At 38.1% G+C, this 21,963-nt stretch overlaps 2 protein-coding genes across 2 annotated transcripts in view; both read right to left on the reverse strand.

Moving 5' to 3' along the window:
- Window positions 1–4,107, reverse strand: part of KIAA0408 (KIAA0408 ortholog) — a 26,428-nt gene extending 22,321 nt beyond the window's left edge. Inside the window, exon 1 of the mRNA XM_006926154.3 lies at window positions 3,950–4,107. The gene's annotated coding sequence lies outside the window, so the exon portion shown is untranslated. The remainder of the gene's footprint in view (window positions 1–3,949) is intronic.
- Window positions 4,108–4,145: 38 nt separating this feature from the next.
- SOGA3 (SOGA family member 3) overlaps window positions 4,146–21,963 on the reverse strand; it is a 37,423-nt gene continuing 19,605 nt past the window's right edge. Inside the window, exons 5-7 of the mRNA XM_006926153.2 lie at window positions 11,942–12,013; window positions 5,596–6,771; window positions 4,146–4,256 (exon numbers count right to left, since the gene is read on the reverse strand). Of these exons, the coding sequence (XP_006926215.1) occupies window positions 4,146–4,256; window positions 5,596–6,771; window positions 11,942–12,013 (1,359 nt within the window). The remainder of the gene's footprint in view (window positions 4,257–5,595; window positions 6,772–11,941; window positions 12,014–21,963) is intronic.

Genomic DNA, 21,963 nt, shown 5'->3' on the forward strand with positions numbered 1-21,963 from the left:
TGCACATGAGAATCTTCTACAATAAAGTTTGAATTTATTTTCAACATGATGTTTGAATTTATTTTCAACATGATGTTTAAATAATATAGCTTCAAAGGCACAAATAGGAGATCTTTGTATCTATCAATAATGGGGAGATTTTGTTCTTTTGGTGAATTAAGAAGCTAGGGTATTAGAACTTTTAGAACTAGCTTTATACAATACAAGTAACAGGATCAAAGGGGAGAGGATGAAGATACTGGAAACTCTTTCTGAGGTTGTGGGCACTGTCTTTGTTAACTTCTCTTCCCATGTCTGTGTCTTGTAATGTAAGGAACAGATGTACCCTAGATCCTGGGTATTCACAGAACAGCCTGAAGTTCCAGGAAGAATAAGAAAAGGGACAAACTCACTTCGTGCCTGCTGGCAGTTTGCTGAGATCGCCTCCCACCTACTGGCCCCCAGCAGTCCTCTAAGATGGAGGCAGGTCTGAATTCTTTGCAGCTCTCATTGTGCACCACAGTGTGTGAGAGGAACATGCACACATGCAGGCAGGCTCCGGGAAGCCAGCTACAGAGTGGGCAGGGCAGAGTTGGAAAGAACTCCCCTGAACTTTGACTGTATGGTAAAGTTGCCTCACTAACTTCAGAGGGGCTGTCAGAGTGAACTCCAGTCCTCCACAGTCTGTGAGCAGTAGTCAAGTCAGTCCTATTTCCTTTCCCCAACATCTTACTGGGGTTCATATATGGAGAACCTGGATTGAGTCTAAGATTCTCATGAAATTCTTCTAGAAAAATCAATGTCTTAGGAGTTCAAAGGTAAGATTAACAACCCTGTTGCCAGGATGACCTTAACTCCTGAAGGTGGGGCTGATGTGTCGGTTAGCCCAGATCTCGCTTGGTTAGCCAATCCTTCCTAATCCAGGTCATAAGATACTGTTGGGGTATATGCACCACCCCTGCATATATTTATGGCATCTCATCCCAGAATGCCTAAGAATTTTATTGTGTTTTCTTAGGAATATCTAACATGCCAACAGGTGTCCAATAAGCAATTAAAACCACAAGGCCTTTTTTGCAATTCTTTAAGAATACATATTAGAGTTAGCTGTTTACATGTCTATCCTGCTCAATCAACCAATTAGAGGCCCAAAAAGAGTAGAAACTGAACCTCATTTTCTTCTTTCCTGAAAATAGTACATACTTAAAAATGGTTGTTAAATAGACCAAAGATTCATGCTCTACCTTTTTGCTTCATTCTCATATCTCTTGTGTATGCTCTTTCCTACCTTGGTTTGGAGGGTAGAGTCAGTTGGCACACATCATTCCTGATGGATTTGTGGGACACCATATCCTCTTTCTATAAACATGGAGAAGCTCTGCAGCAGAGATAACTATATAATGACAAAGCAGTGGATTGTCAAGGTGTATGTGTGGGATCATCTGGAGGCTTTCAATGTGCATGTGTGCCTGTGTGTGTGTGTGTGTGTGTGTGTGTGTGACCCTGTACACACAGTTTTCATCTTGGTTCTCCTTTCTGTCATGTATTATTCCTATTTGTCTTCTCCGATTTTGTTGGTATTAGTGAAAGGAGAGTTTTCTAACACTATCATCAGTGTGGAAATAGAACTGCTTTGTCATTGAAAAGGCTGTATGACAAAGATAGAAATGCTCTAGAGAGGATCTGGATATTCACCAAATGGCTGGAACTTTAAGGTATACTCAAACCTAGACAACTGATGATTTTATAAAGTTAGTATCACATAGTTTACTGTAACCTTGGTATAAGCTGCATATATATATGTCTTAGATAATTCAAACATCTAAAGCTGTGGTTCTGGGGAGTTTTAAAACACATAAATGCCTGGGTCCATACATTCAGTTGGAATTAGTGTTAGGTAGGGCCTCAATTCTAAAAACACCCCGGGAAATCAGATATGCAGCTTGGGTTGAGAACCAGTGATTTAACTATTTAGTTCTTGATTCCTCTCATGATACAGAAGGTTAGCATTCTGAAGCAAGCTTCCTAAAGCCACGCAGGGTAGTAAGTATCCATGAGACTTCTGAAGTAAACAAGTGCACTATATAACCACGTTTCCCCACAGGGCAGGACAATGCTTTGAAATTCTAACCCCTTTCCTCTAAATGCCAGTAGAGCTTCTCAGTCATGTGACAACCCACATCTCCACATACTATCAAATGCTCCAAAGGTAGCTGTTTAGCTGGGTATATCTGGCTCCAAAGGCAATAAACATTTCAGATAAATTTCAGCCCTCAAACAGTTCCTTTCAGTTCCTTTCCCTAAATGGTCCCTCTGAGATGCTGGCCTGGAGACTTATCAAGGATCTAACAGACAGATTTTGTTTTTTAAAGTAATTTCGTTCTTTGAGATAAAATTTTTAAATAAATAAATGCTTGAATAAATAATTAAATATAGCACTTAAACTTTTTCACTCTTTTTTGTCATAAAGTTCTACCTAACCTTCTGAATCTCCAAGATGAGAAGCCAGAAATGTGTAGTGACAGATTCCAACTGCTGGTTAACCACTTCTCACTCCAGGTCTCTCCTCCCCTCCAAAACAAAATGAAATATAAATCAAAGAGATAAAAAAGAAATGGAGATCAAAAGCAGTTATTTTAAACTGAATTTTAAACTACTGTTAAGTACTTCTTTTTTTCTTTTTTAAAATTAATACTCAAAAGGAAATGGAGGCATTGGGCATTAGGTCACAAAATAAATTCTGTTACCAGTATCACCTTACAGAATAGAACAAAGACGCTCCACATAATATTCTTCATACTGACGTGCAAGATACTTCACTTTCCAACAGATTTTCATAACCACCAACTACTCAGAGTATTTCCAAGTATGCGGCTTCAATGAGTGCCTGAATTTATGAATCTTGGGTGCCACTGATGCATTCTACCTTTCCACTGGGTAAACTGCCAATGAGATGAACCAAATAGGGCCTTCTGGGTACATGGTGCCTGTCCAGGCCACTTCAGCGAGGAGGAGAAAGTGGGTACTCGGGTTCGCCAAACTAAGTTTATGTCTAGAGAGTACTTCTGACTTGAACTATATTACTGGCTTTGGTTTGTGATTTAATGAAATTCTAGAGAATGACTATAGTTTTCCCTATTCAAAACATTTCACATACTCTATTTCTAGCATATTTCCTGCTCCAGCACAGTTCCATGTGACAATATATTATAGGCAGTGGTCCCCAACCTTTTTGGCACCGGGGACTGGTGTTCCTTTGAGAATCTAATGCCTGATGATCTGAGGTGGAGCTGAGGCAGTGATGTTAGCGCAGGGGGACAGCTGCAAATATAGATGAAGCTTTGCTCTCTCGCCAGGTGCTCACCTCCTGCTGTATGGCCTGGTTCCTAACAGGCCACAGAAAGATACCAGTCCATGGCCCAGGGGATGGGGACCCCTGTAATATAGAGGACAGGACTCCAGGCAACAAACTCGATTAGCAACATATGGCTCCAAGTATAATAGGTAAATGCAGAAGTGCTATTTTGGTTCAAAGCTTGTCAAATGCAGGATGGGGATAATTATTTTCTCAATGAACTAAGGCCTAATAAACTCTCATGCTTCCAAACACATCTCTTTAGACAGAACACCAACATCAATGCAACTAATTAATTAGTTTCCATAAGGGTCACATTTCATTCATTCACCAAAATTTTCATAGATATTTATTGGATATGAAAATATCTTGTTAGTCTAATGCAACTTAGCAAAGGTAGTTTATAAACCTACATATTTTTGGAAATGTGCCCAATTTGTGAATGTCTAGCTTTTGAATTATCACAATATTCAATTACTGAGAAATAATTGAGAGGTTTAGCCAATTTTTACAGTCATTCTGCCAATTATTTATCAAGAAGAGTAATTAAGATGTAAAAAACAGATGCAAAAATTAAAATTATTTACATAAAAAAAGTCACACTTAGGTCCTTACCTGAAATATTTTAGTGCTTAGGCTTCTTATTGAATTTGATAGTTGTAAGATGGGTCTTTTTAAAGAAATAAGCAGTCTTCAGTGTTTTTATAGCATTGGTTACTACAGAAATTATACTTCTTTTACTTCTTGTCTTGAAGGGTGAACAAAATAAACAAACTGAAAATACTATAATGAATGGTAAATGATGAGAGATTTACAGTACAAAAAACAGTGTAAAAAGGAAGACAAGTTTAAATATTGTTGTGTAAGAAAGTGATGAAAATAATACAAGAATGAGAATAAGTAAAATGATAGGCTGGAACATCTGGGAAGGTAAATGCAAAGACAAAGAAAAGAGTTAATTAATAATAATATTTAAAAACTTACATTTATATCAACTAATCTAAGCATTCATTCAAATTCAGATAAAGCAGAACTCTTCCTTAAGCCTCTATTTACCAAATCTGAAAGCTTATTATGCACAGTGTTTTCTCTCACTCTGAATTCTATTTTTTCCCCTGAGAGTATAACTGAAAAATCACATGCTCTAAGTATCCAAAAAGCTGCAACAAGGAAACTAAAAACCAATTATTTGCTACAATAAAAAGAAGAAAATAAGTTCCAACATTTAAAAATCTAACAGTCTTATCATAAATATATATTTTTTTCCATAGCAAAGCAGAGCAACATGCAAGATCAATAAGCAATAGGGTTGCAATTTTTCTAGTTGTGACTAACAGGCAGCTAATCTAATGTCAGTCATGCTTCTGTGTATAAACTGATTTTTTAAATTTAAACTTCCTGTGTGTCTTTAAAAGCCATGCATGCTGCTGTACTTCCACAGGTTCTCCAATAGATACAGGGCACCAGGCTTGCCAGAGAGGGTAGCACTGCCTGTTTCGTTTTACGAATTATCTATTAGGTGATTAACTCTTGATAAAATGCATTGGTCTTTGGCCACCATACCTGGCTAGAGCAGCTCAGTCCAATTCATCGGGTGTGCCTCTACAAATTAGGATGAGGGAAAAATGCTGGTTTCCCAAATTAGTATTGCCTTAAAGCTAAAGTATAACACTCGTTCAGTAGTCTCGAGAGTCTGCACTACAAAGCTGATAGAGATATTTTCTAGAAATAATAATCATGTTACTTCAATTTGTGGCAAAGAAATGGCTTTCATTTATTCCTTTTGATAGGCTCTAGACACAATATCATCTCTCTTTACTGCTGATTTCATATTTAAAAATTATTTTAAACTCGAGTCTTGGCTCGAAAATCACAAGTCAACAATTGAAGATTCCTGTTCGGGATCTTCTTGCAGCTTGATCTATTAGAATTAGTAGAGTAATGCTGAAAATGTTGACCTACAATAATAATAAATCTTAGAAATCCTTTAATCTTTACACAAAAACTGGGGTGAGAGGGGTAAATTTCTGTTTCGAAAAGAGGAGAAATAACTACTAAGTGATTGAGTGACAAAAACCTCAGGCCTGAAGGACAGTGAGAAAGAACAGGTGCTCCGTGGGGCTTCCAGCCCAGTGAGGCTCTGAGCTGTGACGTCCCTAAAGCGGAGCGTGGAAGTCGGTGCGCGGAGACGCCCCACCGAGGACCTCAGCTCCGCGGGCCAGCCTTGCCATCACCGTGGCTCGCAATAGGCAAAACTGTACCTGACTCACGGATATGGGCTCCTCGGCGCCGCGGTCGTCCGCGGACTTGGGCACCTCGAGACGGTCGATGAAGGTCTGCAGCTCCTTGCGGAAGGCCTTCATCTGCGCGTTGATGCGGTAGAGCAGCTCGTGCTCGCGGATGCGGCTGCCGTCGTCCTCCTCGTCCATGAGTCCGAACAGGTCCCCGTTGGCCACGTAGATGCGCGCCTCGGTGATGATGGTGCTCGTGTCGGCGATGAGCCGGTCGATAGTCTTGCCCAGGCGCTCGGCCTCCGAGCGGATGTCCTTCATCTGCTGGCGGTCGGAGAAGCTCTTGGGCCAGGGCCCGGGCGCAGGGTAGAAGGAGCGGGTGGGCGTGAGGCAGCGGATGTTGCGCACCTCCTCCGAGTCGCTCTCGCCTCCGATGGGCCCTTCGCGCTTGCGGTGCGGCGGCCGCGAGTCGTCGTCGCTCTCCTTCTTGCCCGCGTCACTCTCGGCGTCGCTGTCGCGAGGGCTGCCGCGGATGCCCAGGTGCGAGGCCAGGTCGTAGCGCTGCATGTTGGACATGAGCACGCGGTTCTCGTACTGCAGCTGCATGACCTTGCCACTCAGTTCGTTGATCTGCAGGCGCGCCGCCTTCAGCTCCTCCTGCAGGGCCTCTGTCTTGGCGCTGTCGTGGTGCCGCGCGCTATCGTGGCCGCCGGACTTGTACTTGTACTTGTTGAGCTCCGTCGTGATGCGCTTGTTCTGCTCCTCCAGGTCGGCCACGTTCCTCCGCAGCAGCTCGGTCTCGTCTTCCACCAGCTGCAGGTGCTGCCGCAGCTCCGACAGGGATTCGCTCTGCTCCCTCATGAGGGGGTTGGCGGAGCCGTTGAAGTCATCGCCCCTCAGGTCGTCCAGTTCCGCTTTCAGGCCTCTGTTCTCCACCTCCAGTTCGACGATTTTCCTGCCTAGAATGTTGGCTTCTTCCTCCACCAGCCTCAGCCGTAGCTTGAGCTCAGCTTCCCTGGTGCTGGGAGGCCCCCCAGCTTCCCCTTTGGGCAAAGGACTGTCCAGATCCCCGTAAAAGGATCTGTACTTCTGGAGCTCGTGTTCGAATCTGTCCTTTTCTTTATCAATCTTGGCCATTTTCTTTCGCATCAAAGCAGCTTCTTCCTTCACGAACTGCAGCTGGCATTTCAGATCTTCATTGTCCTCCTTATTTGGGAAAAGAGGGGAAGAGGATGGGAGATCATTTTTATGTAAATCAAGAAAACAACCGAATGAGGACACCTGCACAAATTATTCCTTTTTCCTGTAATTAAGATTTAATGAGAGGAGAAAGAGAAGTAGATGCTTTATATCTTCTCCAAATCATTTAAATTCTTTGACAAATAAAGATTAGGACAATATTACAAGCCGGAAATAAAATGAGAAAAGAAAAAAAAGTGGTCATCACTATTCAGAGATTATCATATGTTGTAACTGCACACAACTATTTGGCTATCATTTGTTTGTTTATGCAGTTTAAATTCCCCTGACTGTAATTCATATGAAACCTATTCCCTGGAAGGAACATGTGGTTAGTATGCACTCACTGCTGTGGATTGAACACTGATTAGCAGCCAGATTCTGTGAAATTCTTTACAAGTAGGACCTAATTTAATGTGCAGAGTAAACTTATGAGTAGGTATTAAAATATCTGCTTTAAAAATGTTCAGTAACTTGTTCAAGGTTACACAGCTGATAAGTAGCAAAGGGCAAAGGTGAAATCTGAATTCAGTTCTGTCTGACACTAAGAAAGTCATTGTGCCACACAGAAAGTCATTGCCCTCCATCTTCATTCAAGGGAGAATTGTTTTTAAAGGTCTTTAAAGTAGGTAAAGTTTAATGCTGGAATGGCCCATGCAAGGAGATATAGGTAGGTTCCATCTAGATTATTCTTAGAATAGGAAGAAATGGAGAGTTGCTTCTGCCTGATAAAAGGATGATGGAGTAGACCCTATCGAAGGTCTTCTCACATATTCTTAGGACAACTTTCAAACCCTAATCATTAACTGAATTGAAAAGTACAAACAGATAAATGGAAATCAACTTTTTCTCTGAGAGCTAATATAAAAGCACCTTATTATGTCCAAGGACATATTTCCTAAGGATAATTTCTCCAAATTATTTTTTAAGTATGTACTTTGGACCAACCATGTAATTTCTGTGGACTTTAGATTCCTCATTTTAAATAGGAAAAAAATGCCTTCCTTTTCCAGCACTGAGTCAGCTGTTTCGGAGATGAATTCTCGTAAAGATGTAGCAGCCACTGATCGTGAAGGTGAGAAGAATAATGAGCTGCTGCCTGAGATACTCAGTAAATATGACCCAGAGCCTTTGAGATAGAAGATGGAGAACGGGGCACAGGTCTTTCCTCCCGTCTCCTAATGAAAATGAGTAGGAAGGGTTTGAGAGCTGCTGGGTGGTAGAGCCTGAACATCAACATTCCTTATATCATTACATCCTCTCATAAGTCCTGTGAGGAAGGTGATACTATGTCCACTTTACAGATAAGGCGGCTGAGCTTCAGAGATGTTTATTAACATAGTAGAGCACAAGTTAATAATTGACAGAGCACATCTGTATTCAGGCTGATTCCAAAACTCATATTCTTTCCATTGCACATGTTGCCTCTAGAAAAATGCAAGAGAAGAAAAGTAGGGTGATGGTGAAATAAAAGAAATCAGATGTGTTGATTTGTATACTTTTGTCTAGAACGAGTTTAGAAGAAAGGAGAGGAGCACAGAGAGATGAGAGAAACTCAGGAGCATAGTGAGAGGGAAGGATAAGAATTTACATCACAGAAAGATTTGATGGGAGAATCCATTTCTCAAGGTAGACAGAAGTTGTCCTGTACGAGACTATGTGTTGGGACCCTCAAACTAATTCAGTGAAGATGAAATCAAGGACATTTTCAATGTTTAATACCATATCAGCAGAAGAATCAAAGATAACGTTTTGACTTTAGATGTCTTCATGGATTATTCTGCCAATAACAGAGATAAAGAATGAACAAAGAGGAGCCGGTTTTATATGGATTTTTAAACCCATAAAGAATATGGGTTTAAATATGTAAAATGCTATCTTTGAGGTGTATCAATGGAGGCATACCTAGTGGAAACAGCCATGTGGAAGACTATGAAGATTACATTTCTGGGCCTGTAGAGAGCTCAGGTCCAGTGGGGAGGACATGAGAATGGAATGCATAGAGGTGATGGATGAAGCTATTGCAATGGTTTCAGAGGCAACCCAAGAGGAGATGAAAGCAAAAGGAGGACAGATAAGAAATAGTTAAAGGTTTGGGGGTGGGGAAGGGGATGAGAGTCAAAGGTCATGTAAGCCAAGAATTACAATGGAACAGAAAAGTTTGAATAGAAAAGTGACCAACAATATGCCTATCAAACATCTTTTTACATAGGCTAGGTTTTGTTGAGAAGGAAGAGTAGGTGAGACTGGGAAGCTAGGCTGGGCTACATGTATGGTGGAAGTCTTTGACTAGAAGGCAAGGCCTTTATTCGCTAGTAAAAAGAAAAAGAAAAAGAAAAAGGTATAATGCTACAGTTTGAATCTAACCAAAACAGCAGAGGGTGTGACATAAGTCACAGATTGGAGCAGAATAACACTTGACTGGGCTATGTTAAGCAAAAAGAGAAGGATATCTGATTTGTGTATATATAAGCTCTTCTCCCAACCGAATGAAAACATAAAAATTATTTTAAGATTTGAACATATACCGCATGTAACAAAATCATTAGCAGGAAGGAGAATGATAGCCATGATCATTATTTTATTTATTTAAGAGGGAATCTTTTCAAGACATAAAGTATGATAGTTTCTACAATGGCAAGAGTTTAAGAACTCTCTATGCCAATATGCCTTGCATCCTCATCCTGTAACTACTGTAGGCTGCATTTAGAACTGGGCATTAAAATGCCATATATAAATGTTGAAATCATTAAATAAGAGATTATATGGAAAGTGCCTCATCGATAGTAACTGAATGCTTTTATTTTCACAGCGAATGCTAGCCAAGAAACATTATAATGCTTTGAGATGGGAAGCAAGTTGTCTCTTAATTTTGTGTACCTGAAAGACTCACTGTTAAGAAGATACAAAAGACATATGAGGAGGGGGAACATAAAGATGATGAAGGACCAAAAGACGTGAGCTGAGCCTAGCTTTGGCTTAGCCACTACTAGAAGCTAAACTGCACTCTACAAAATTACATATTTTAACTCATTTAATCTGTGCAACAACTATCTATTATGATCCCTATTTTATAGATGAGAAAACAGAAGCCTAGAAAGAATAAATAACTTGTTTAAGGCCATAGAGCTTATGTGGCAGAGATTTCCATCTAGGCAACCTGTCCCTTAAGTTACTATTCTTAATTGCTATGCAATACCATTTCTCAGTACATAAAGTCACTAGGCTGCTATAGGAACATGTAAGAAATACATCAAAGAAGCTGAAGCAAATAAATGAAATACAAAGCTATAAAACAATACAAAACAATAGTAGACTGAGCCAAATGAAATTGCCATTTATGTAGATAAAATCAATAGCATCTTGGCAATTTCATGTGGCTACATGAAAAGGGAGATATGGGAGATGTTTTCAGACGTGTGTACTGAGAATGTTGCAGAGTGCCAGACACTAAACACTGACAAGTCAAAGCTGAATAAGTGGTCCCTGCCTACGATATGCCCTGGCTAAGTACAAGAGATAAATTATGTGAATCAATGGTCTTCAGCCTTGACTGAGCAATAGAATTATCTATGGACTACTTTATAATTAAGATCTCCTAGCCAGGCCAATTCAGATCAATCTGCTGGGGTAGGCTTTTGAAAAAAGATAAGTAATAACCTCGAAAAATAAATGAATTAGAAAAGATAACAGAGACTTCAAAGGCCACAACAGCATACTTATAAATTTCCCAGGATGTTTGTGCTCATGAAATAAAAACTGATGGATTGCAAATACCGACTGTTGTATGGTCCCAGGTCCCACTGTGAAACTAATGAAAGCTGTGGATGTCTTTTTCAGAAAGGTGCTCACATGCACATAGTGTGGGCGGGGTCCATAGAGCCAGGAGCAAAGAGTTAGAAACTCCTGGAGTAGAGAATTTTGTTGAAAAGAATAAGCAAAGGTCAATGTGGGTAGTAAGACAATAGATCAAATGTGAATTTTTTAAAAATAAACTGACTAAAGCTGACTTAATGTTTTAGAACAAGCACATAGCAACTTTCCCCTAAATAAGATGGGAAAGAAGATGCATGGCAACACATGAAATGACCCACAGCAAAATATTTAGAGTGAGGTAGCTAAAGTTATGGCACAGACAGAGTAGGAAAGGTGTAGTGACAGAGAACATTTGAATTTATTAGGGAAATGAAAAAAATGGTACAAAAAAGAGTAACAATCTTGGTAGGAGACTCTGGCCTATAAATGCAATTACCAGGAGGAAAATAAACCAAGAATAGAGTAGGGAGAGAGCAAAAGGGAAAATAAACATTTAATAAGCTTTACTTTAAAAAAATAATTGAGTTCAACTTTTTCAAATTTTGTATATTTATATATTGCTTTAGTTAAAGTTACTAAGAGAAAAACCCTTGTAAGAATTTTTTTAAAAGCATACTATATTACTATAGATTCCAACTAAATTTAAAAGTCAATATCTAGCCAAATGCTTTTGGAGAGCCATAATGTCACTTCTATGCCCAAGTATTTCCTTTTGTTTTAAAATTTCCTTCATTATGTCCATCAGCACCTTCTGCTCACCCCAATAGCAGAACTAGTCTTTACAGTGGCTATGTTTCTAAGGTTCTTAATAAGCCCATGTTGAATACAACTTATAAGTTTTATTTTTATTCCTTCGTTGCCTTTCTTTTGCTTCCCCAGTCATGGGTACTGAGAATTACTTCAGTCTAGGACTCTAAAGCCATCACGAGCCCCTCTTCCCTCCACCATCTCTGCCTACCACATTCCTTTCTTTACTCATTCCTGACACTATAGGAACAGCCATTCTATTGACCTTATTAATTATGAATGAATAAGATTAGCACTACGGGTACAGTTCTCCAACATGAGAACACATAAAGCACTAATGCTATTTTGCCGTGTGCTTACAGTGTACATGCAATAATAATAGAGATATTAGTCCTAGCTGTGTAAGCAAAGATACTGAAAGTTTTATACTGCCCACATCCATAGCTACATAATCAACATGCATAATTTAACTTTGTTTTATAGGAGTATGTCTGGCTATTATGTCTTCTTACAGAAGTAGCTTAATATATACATTTAGAAGTGCTTGTTCTACTAGTTGAATTTTAATACCTACCTCTGTGGGAGTCTGTTGAGCCTTTTTTTCAGATTTTGGCAAATCTTTGCTTCCTCTTCTTTTTAAGGATAGCTGAAACAAATCATTAATATATTTAGTTTGGTAAACTATAATTTTAAGTCACTTGTGTGTTTTTAAGTGTCCTAATCTCATATGACAAAACCAAGCCAAATGAAAAGTGTTAGTTCAATAATCATTAAGGAGGGAAAAAAAAAACCCAAACAGATAGATTTAGATATGTTTTTACTTTGGACTGGGATACTCATCACGTAAAAGAGAAGCTGGCAATTATCTAATTAATTAAGAAATACAAGAAACCTACTGTGAAAATGCAGAAAAACAACTTGGAGAAAATTTAGATTGTTACTCACTATGCTAGATATTTTAAATGAAAGCAAATCCTTGTTGGTATTCTACATCACTAAAGAAAAAAAGCAGAAATAAAGTACTATTTCCAATTGGGGTTAGGTTGTTATAAGCTATAAAGGGAAACTTTAAGCAGATTTATGTAGAATATGAAGAATTTCTTTCCTCACCACGCATCCATGCAAACGCACACAACACACATATACACATACAACCTGTGTAATACAACAGAGAATAGTAGAGGTTGTAATGACATGAAGAAGGCACACGCCATGTAAAGGAGCAGGCAGAGGAGGAATTAGCTTCAGCAGGTTAGTGCAGCACAGAAATGAGGGCTTTTTTCGAAAAGAGAGGCTGGAAACCTGGATTGTTATGTAAAATCTTTCACGTTTTTTCTGTTTGGCCCTAATTGAAATTCAAACAAGTTATCCCCTTGTAGGTCAAATAATATATATCTAGTGCCAAATCATTTCATGAACTAGCAGTATATTTCTAAGTACCAATGTAACAAAGAGGGTCTTTCTCTCTCTCAATAATAATCCATATATGTATGAATATCTATCAGATACCAGACATTGAGCTGGAGACCCAAAGATCAATCAGATAATATACCTACCATTAGAAAGTCTGCGATTTAGCATGGGAGACAGGGAAGCAAACAGTTACAGTACAAGTTGGTAAACACCATGCTTTAATTTAGATTTCGTGAAGCAAGGACTTAGTCTCACTGTGGCATCACCACCATGAGAATAATATTTGCCACATGGCAGACAGTGAAAAAAATTGCTGAACTAATGAGCGAATATAAAATACAAAGTTCTGAGGTCAAGGAGGCCAAGAGTAGAGACTAACAGTAAAATTAGGAAAGGCTTCTCAAAAGAGGAGGCATCATGAATTTGCAAAGAACTACAAATTAAATTCTTCACTTTAATTTCTAATCCATACCCAGTGTTAAATGAAGGCATATGTTCAGACACAGAAGGCAGAGGAATACATTGCTGCAACTGCTTTCACTCAGTATGAAACTGAAAATACAGAGCCACACGAATAGTCATGTGGTTATTTCTAGTTCTTACAGAAAGATGTTCTCTATGTTGCCTGTATAATCTCCTGAGAAACAAAAGCTGTGAGAATTGATTCACCATAACCAAAAGTAATTTAGGAACCAGTAAGCAAAAACAGTCCCAGGAAAACAAAGAATATAGTGAGCTGAACTAGGGAATCCTACCTACAAAGAAGCACCTAACTTCATTTTATTTATTATTTATTGAATGTTTTTAATTTGAATTTATTCTAACATATGTTTATTTAGTGCTTACTAATGCACTTCATGAGGTACCTGTGATACAACGATAAGAAAACCAATATAGTCTCTGCTCTCTGTGGGGTTCCTAGTTCACTTGGCAAAAGGTCTGTCCAGTCTGCAATTCATAGTGTGATGAAAGCAATGATAATGTAAAAACAATATCAACTAATATTGATTTAGTACTAATTCATGTCAAACACTTTACAGACATTATCTCAACTAATTCTTAAAACATCCCATTTAGCCTCACTTTGCTGATGATAAACTAAAACTTAGAGAAGTTAAATAAATTATCCAAAGCAGGAGTTCTCAAAGTATGATACCCAAGACATCATCTTTGTCACGTGGTATCTTGTTATAAAGGCAGATTTTCAGGACTAATCCCAGAATTACTGGATCAGAAACTCTGGAGTTGGGGCCCAGTGAGCTATGATTTAACAAGCCCTCCAGGCAGTTCTGATGCTTAATAAAATTTGGGAGGCACTAGTCTAAAGTCACTTCTTGGGAAGAAGCGGAATTATGTCCTGACCCAAGCCTTTCTGATCTTTTTTATCTATTAGATCACAAAGGAGAAAGACTTACTCCCATTTGGGGCTGGAGAAGGTATGGGGAATTAGAAATGATTTCCAGAAAAAAGTTAACATCTTATTTTACATCTGGTAGATGAAGAGTCAGCCCATGGAAGATGGAGAGGGGAGAAATGGAACAATGAAACATTCCATGTAGAAAGACCGTTTCTGGGACACACAGAAATTTGGTATGGCTGTAACAAAGTATGAGGAGAGGAGCGATGTGAGATTTGCTGCTGGTGTAAGTCATCTCTTGAAAGACACTGAATAAAGTTGGGAGTTTATGTCACCAAGGTCAAATTATTGTTCTAAGGTAAATTAGGAGTATTAAGGGTTTTAAGCAAGGAGAGTCCACGATCAGACTACTCTGGAAGATATACAGACACAAAGGTGGCAAAGTAAAATGCCCATGAGGTAGAGGGACGACATATGCAAAGAAAATGAGAAAAAGTATACTCCAGTTCTGAGAACTTTTTTCCCCTAGTCTTTGTGTTTCATTAATTCCACAGATATTTGTTGAGTTCTAGCATATATATGATACTGTACGGCATACAAATATTTTGCTTTTCCTCCAAAGAGCTGTTTACAGAGCTAAAAAGGAAGCAGATAATTAGCTAAAATATAAGGCAGAATTAACTAAAGGCATGAAATGAAGAACTAACAAAGGACTGAGAGAGAAAAGAAGCAGCTATGGTTCCAGATCTGAGGAAATCACAGAAAATCATCCAAGAGAGCTTATTATCGAAGAATGTGCAAAATTTCAACAAATAAAAACAAGTAAACAGTAGGAGAAAAGACTTGGAAAATGAATGTGCCTTATAAGTCACTGACTTCCAAAAATAAGTAATTGAAATAGAGCCAATATAGAGACAAGGCAGAAGACACTGAAAAGTTTGAGATCAGCTTGTGTAGCTGAGAAATTTAGACTTTGTCCTGTGAGCAATGTTAAAATGAACTCTCTGAATTAATGTAGGAGAAATGCTGAAACTAGGCCATTCTTTTCTAAGAGGAATTTTCTATTTTACTTGTATTTAAATATCACTCAGGTGGGGTGTCGAATTCAGATAAAAATATGAAATAAGATTTTCCCTTAAATAAAGGTACACTGCCTTTAAGGTGTTTATACAACTTAATACCTTTAAGTATCATATTTAAATTTTCACTAAATATTTAATCATCTTTTTATATTCCAGTAAGTTCTTTTTAAATTTCTGACTCTGATAAAACAGAGATGAGCGATTCATTTAGGTCAGAGAAAGTTGGAGACATAATGTAAGTCCAAACAATCCCTTTCATATGAGGACAAAATTTCCTCACCTCCCTCTTTGTCATCTTGCCCCACCTTCATCCACTAAATCCAGAAACCTCTGAAAGGGGAATAGTTTGAGAGGCTAGAACTAAATCTCAGATTTTCATCTTTGTTTGCAAAGAAGGCACTTCAGATGGTTCTTTAGAGAAATACTGAAAAAGTGTCTTGTTTACATTTTAATTCTTTGCATTCCCAGCCTCAGCTTTGTCCAAAAGAGGCTGCTGTTCTTTTTATCCATGTGAAGGCCAGGAATTAGAGAGTTTTGCCAAAAATTATGTTTGCACAACAATCGTATAATTGATTTGTTTGTGTTCTAAAAACGTTTTGAGACTGGCTTTCTTCCTCAAATTTGGTCCACTTTTTAATATGCAGCATCTTTATGTTTTCAACAGTTAAAAAACAGAGAAGAACCTGTCAAAAATGCTACTGAAAGATATATTATATGTATGGAAGTCTCCTATGTTTATGATAAAATTAAGAAGATCCCTTGGTATGGTGATTAAATCAAGAAGGAAACTATAACTATGTTTCATCTAGTATTTATTGAGCACTAAATGTGTGCCATGTATGTTTTAAAGCACATAATATGTATCCATTCATTTATTCCTAGAAGTCTTATGAGTTTGATACCATTATCTGAAGCACACAAAGGATAAATCACTCAGCTAGCAAGTGTTAGAAACAGGAAGCAAGTTATCCAGCTTTAGAACTCTTGCTCTGAATAACCACCTTACACTTTTATTCCACAGGAAGAAGAGTACAGGGTTATATTATTTCTGAGCATATCTTTCTCCATGCTATCATGCTTTGGCTACATGGGCCTGGCAGCACTAGTTTACATATATTACACGTGAGCAATGTGTTTTTGTATTTTCAGCACAGAGGTCAGCAGATATACACGCTCATTGGTTCTCACAGTCATCCTGTAAATACTTATCACTTCGGGGCAACATTGGGAGGGAGGCATGGGGTTTTCTGACTGAAGGCTGGAGGGAAAAGCAAAGAGGCAGAAACTCTGGCTTTGCTATGGTCCAAATGTTTGAGTCTCCCCAAAACTCATATGTTGAAATTCTAATGCCAATGTGATGGTATTAGAAGGTGGGACCTTTGGGAGGTATTTAGGTCATGAAGGTGGAGCTCTCATAAATGGGATTAGTGCCCTTATAAAAGAGACCCCACAGAGTTCCCTAGCCTCTCTCGCCATGTGAGGATATAACAAGTCTGCCACCTGGGAGAGGGCCCCCACCTAACCATTCTGGCACCCTGTTCTTGGACTTCCAGCTTCCACAACTGTTGAGAAATAAGTTTCTGTTGTTTATAAGCCACACAGTCTGTGGTATTTTGTTATAGCAGCCATAATAGACTAAGACTGATTCCAACTCATTTTTGGAATAGAACAGGAGGGGCTCTTGTCCCTAGAAGACCTCTTCCTTCCTTTCTTTCACATCCCTGACACCTACTAGAGAGCTTGGCAGAGGAAGGGCATGTGAGGGTGCCTGGAGATCTTGCTGATGACCACATTCTTCACTCTCTCCCCTAAAAAGGTTGAGCAAGAAAGAAGCTCTACACTAAAGCATGATCTTGGGAGCCAAGGGAAGTGTGGGCGAAGGAGGCATGCCAGGATAATCAGGTCGTGTCATTCTTCTGTGCAAAATCTTCCAGCCATTTTCCATCTTGCTCAGAGTCAGAGCTTTGCTTTACTTAGCCATAGGAGGCCTCAATGACACACTGAATCTATAGTGATAATGTTTTAAAAGACTTGACCAGGCTTCAACCCATACCAATTAAAACAGATTCTGGGGTTGGGCCCAGGCATTTTTTTCCCCAAATTCCCAGGATTAGTATAATGTGCAGCTGGCTCTGAGAACCACTGTCCTGCTCTATGTAGTCAGCCCCACTCCCACTCCAAACAAGCTCTCAGACCTCATCTCCCAACACACTCATCCCTTTTTCCTTGCTCTATTGTTACAAACATCCTTGTGGGTCCTCAAATATGCCAAGCATGCTCCAAATGTGGGGCCTTTCCTCTGCCTGCAACACTGTTCTTTATATACTCTCACGACCCATTCTCATAGCTCTTTCAGGGTCCTTAATAAGAAAGACCTTCCCAGACAACTTCATATAAAATAACAAATACATTCTTTCCTCTTGCTCCACACATTCCTTGTCTTCTTATCCCTGCTTCATTTTTCTCCATAGCTTCTCCTGTCATCTGACTTGGGCATTTGTTTCATGTCAGTCTCCTTGTTCTGGAATGAGCTCACTTGCACAGGCTCTCTGTATTGTTCTCTGTTAGAGCTCCAGCTCTTACAATTACACCCAGCACAAAGTAGTTGCTCAGGCAATCTCAGATAAATGAGAAAATGGCTATTTCAACTTTATTTCTTTCATAGATTTGCTTTTGAAGCATTCCAACCCAACAAGTTGGTAAAAGGTTAAAACGAATAAAAGACCATCTTCAGAGTTCCATTTAAAGTTTGGAAAAATAAAAATGCCTCGACTTTTTAAACAAAAGACTAAAGAGCAAAAAATGAGTGAGCCAAAAAGTATTTAAAATCGGACGTATGATATTTTTTCATTGTTTTACTACTTTTCGTGATTTTTAGCAATCCATTTTCCCCAGGGTTGCAAATTAAGATTTTGGGTCACAAAATTATTTTGTAAAAGATATCTGGTACCAACATCCTTTGATGGACTATCTGTCTTTATGGCTTCTATTCATGGGCTTCTCTCCCACACTTTCTCTTCTGCGCCTGGTCCTCCAAGTCTCAGAGCCTCTGCTTTTATCTTCCTTCCCTCAAGCTCAGGTCACACTTTTCCAAGTCGCTTTCTTATTATCCTCTTCTTTGCCCTCAATCATGGGAGGAACCAAGTCAATGACATTCCTCCTGACTCCTTCACTTTCCCTAGCTTTGGGGAAATATCTGTGTGATGATAATTGTGATGTCGGCTAAATTACTTTCTATGTGAATTCCCTAAGGGCTTACAATAAATAATCTGGAAATTATGAGCATAGGAGCATCTCCTATGCTGTGGGCCCCAGTCAGTGTCTATTATACATTAGACATAAGACTCTTATTAGTAATTAAAGCTTCCAATAGTAAAATGGTTTATGAAACTGCTGTATTTTCCCTCCCAGTGGGCAGTCCATTTGCAGTATGCCCCATTAAAAGGCAGAGTCTATTTCTATACCTCTTCAGCCTGAGCTGGCCTTATGATTTGCTTTGACCAACAAAATATAGTGGCAGTAAAATGTGGTAAGAGAGATGACATGCTAGTTCTGACTCTACCCTCAAGAGATCTTGCACACTTTTGCTCACTCTCCCTTGGAGACATCATAAAGATACATGCAAAAGTTCAAGAAAAAGAGTTGAAGGGGATTATCGAAAATAGAAAAAAAATGAAACAATGTACTTTCCTTGTTTCTATTTTCCCCCTGCCTTTGTCAATATTTTAGTTTCATAAAAAATTTTAAATAAAACTGTGCTTCAAATAAATGATTACAAAAGCACACCTTTTGGTTCTAAATTGCAGATGCTTCTTTTAATAAAAGTAGATGTTCAATTAGCACGAAAGGTGCTAATAAAGCTAATAAAATTCATTCCAACAGTCAAGTTTATTATAGAATCTGGCTCAACACATTTTTGAAGTATTTCTTCTATTTGAACTTAGCTTTTATTCTTCCTTTTCAGGAAGAAGTGATGCACGTATACATCTTTACAGTGTTCCTTGGATGTAGGTTTCTACTTTATATCTGTCAGTTCTGTCCCTAGTCTTAACAAATTCTGTTTGTCCTGTTTCTAGAGTTTTCCTAGGTTGGGGAAGAAAAATATCTTTAATTTCACAAGATTCCATAAAGACAAATTCTAAAGAAGCTGTACTCAGAAAATTCTCTACTATAATTTAAGGATTAGATTTTCCAAATTTCCACTGATTAAGAAGGTCAGAATTTATCAGAGAATAGAATGGAGGTGTGAGAAAAAGAAAGTCGTCATTTATTTATTTACTCCAAGAAACAATCTTGAAAGATATGAAAAAGAAAATTGATCATTTTAAATCATAATTTATTTTGAGAAGAAACTAATAAATAAAAAGTGTCTAAATTTTTTTATTCTAGGGAAAATGGTGATTTCCTTTTGGATTTCATCATAAGGTACACATCACAAAGTTGCAGAGGTGTAAATAGCATACACAAGTGTGTTACAGAGGAGGAGCCCCATGCCTGCAATGAATACCTCAACCATCTCTGTCAGAAGCTTATCTACTTCTGTCCATAAGCCTAATTCCTATGTTCTGAGTTACGAGGCTTCCAAACTTTTTTTTTTTAATCTCCAGTGAATGCCTAAATAAACACTTTAAAATCTGGAAAAGCAAAAAGCTATTGTGCTCTAAAAACCTAGAACCAATGTCAAATTAAAATGATTTGAATCATATTCTTTGTTCTTCTTCTTCTTCTTCTTTTTCCCAATAAAAGAATTCAGTGAGATTTCCTTTTCTTAGTTCCTCCAACCCTTCTCCTTTTGTGCTGATGCGGAGGTCAGATTGACTATAGAGGTCTATGAATTCTTTATTGCTAAGGAATATTAATGAGTGAATTTTGTAGAGCATGCTCTCAAACCAGGCCACCAATGAAAGAGGAAACTTCTGAATCTTTGTATGGGAATCAGGATTATCTCTTCAGGCTTTGAAACAGTCTAGAGTTGCATAGTGACTTTCCTCTTTAAAAGTTCTTTGATGCCAACAGTTATTTGAGAAGACTTCTGCTCTTTTCCTAGCATATTGCTTGCTAATAGCTCTTAAGTATTTTTAGATTGCAACTCGCTTTCCATGATGAGTACAGTGAAATTTAACTAAGCCAGAAACTTGAAAAGCAAAACATTTAAATTTACTCCAGAAATTCTATCTTTCATGATCTTACGGACTACAGGTTTTCAGAAAGAAGAAAAGAAGTGGAGGCTTCTCTTCTGGGATGTGGTTGCCATAGACTCAGAGGAAGTACAATTGGAAAGAAACTGGGTATAAGTTGGGGCTTATAAAATCTTTGTGAAAAATATTCCTTTTAAAAGTCAAGTTGGACCAAATAATTGCCTGCCTTCCATGTGTGGTTCAAACTATATGATTAAAAAAAATCTCTAGATCCTCAGGGAAAATGACTCTGTATTCTTTAAGCTACTCTAGAACGCTCAAGGGGGACAAAGCTACTGGTTAGAGAGTTTCTAATACAGGAAGCTCTTACATCATTGCAAAAATCCTCTTTTGGTGCAGAATATAATTGTGAGAGGGTTTTCCAAATTATCAATAATGACCTGAATCCCGAAGCAAGACCACTCTTCTTTTAGAAAACAAAAGCAACAGGATAAGTGTTTCTTTAATAGTCATATCATGTATTACACTTAGATAGATAGAATGCAAAGACCTCAGAAAGCCCTACACAAGCAAAGGGATTTAAGACTGGAAACTTTCTCAGCTGAGATTTTTTTTTTTTAACTTGAGAACCAGATTAATAACTTCTGAAATAATAATTGTTAAAATTTGTATGCCTTAGATACTTGACCCACAGTAAATGTTTGCTTACTAAGCTATGAATGTCATCAGAAAATGCAAAGATTTATATTCCCTTCTAATTTTCTCTAGTTAATGAATTGGGTTCTAAGCACTATTGCATTTAGCAATTAAAATGCATTTAGTAAATTATGGCAAGCAGTCACGGCAGTCTTTAGTGAGAGCAGTTCCTTATGAATATTCTCTACAATGAGGTAAAGGAAAAACAAAAACAAAAAACTGAAGCAGCCAGCATTTATAGGCTAAAATGAGTATTTGTCCAGTGGTTTTAACATTGTGTCTGAATTAGCTTCTACTTTATTAATGCAGTGATATTAACATCACTGCTGTTATCAAGTTCAGAATCTTGTAAGAAATATGCTAAATTGCCATTACAAAATAGCAAGATGCTAAGGAGTGAGTATACAAAAGTGCTTTAAACTTATTTTACAATTACACATTTAAGGTACTTTGTGATAAAATTTTAAAGGTCAGAGTATTCAATAATTCCCAAAATACAGTGGAAGGAAGTAGAAGCAAGTTTTTGGGGTTAATTCCTAGATTAGATTAAAAAGTGAAAGTCCACAATTACACTTTAAAACTTTGTAATTTGTTTCCAGATTTTAAAACGTAGACAAGTTACATTTCAAAAATTAAGACATCCAGTTTCTCTTGAAAAACTGGAAGACCTGATAAAGTTGGTCCTGGAAACCTTGAGTTGAAACTGAATATTGAGATATATAATATCCAGTTTGTCTCATCATTTTTAATACAGATGGCTTCACTCATTTATATAACCTACTTGGCCTTTAGTAACAAGAGGAGTGTTCGAACTCTGCCTTGGACTTCTAAAGTTATATATGTGGAAGGAACTTAAGAAACCCAATCTTCCAGTTAGTGTCTTACAGGAATCCTTTCTGTACTCCTAGAC

Source organism: Pteropus alecto, unplaced genomic scaffold (assembly GCF_000325575.1).
Source record: "Pteropus alecto unplaced genomic scaffold, ASM32557v1 scaffold79, whole genome shotgun sequence".
Taxonomy (NCBI): domain Eukaryota; kingdom Metazoa; phylum Chordata; class Mammalia; order Chiroptera; family Pteropodidae; genus Pteropus; species Pteropus alecto.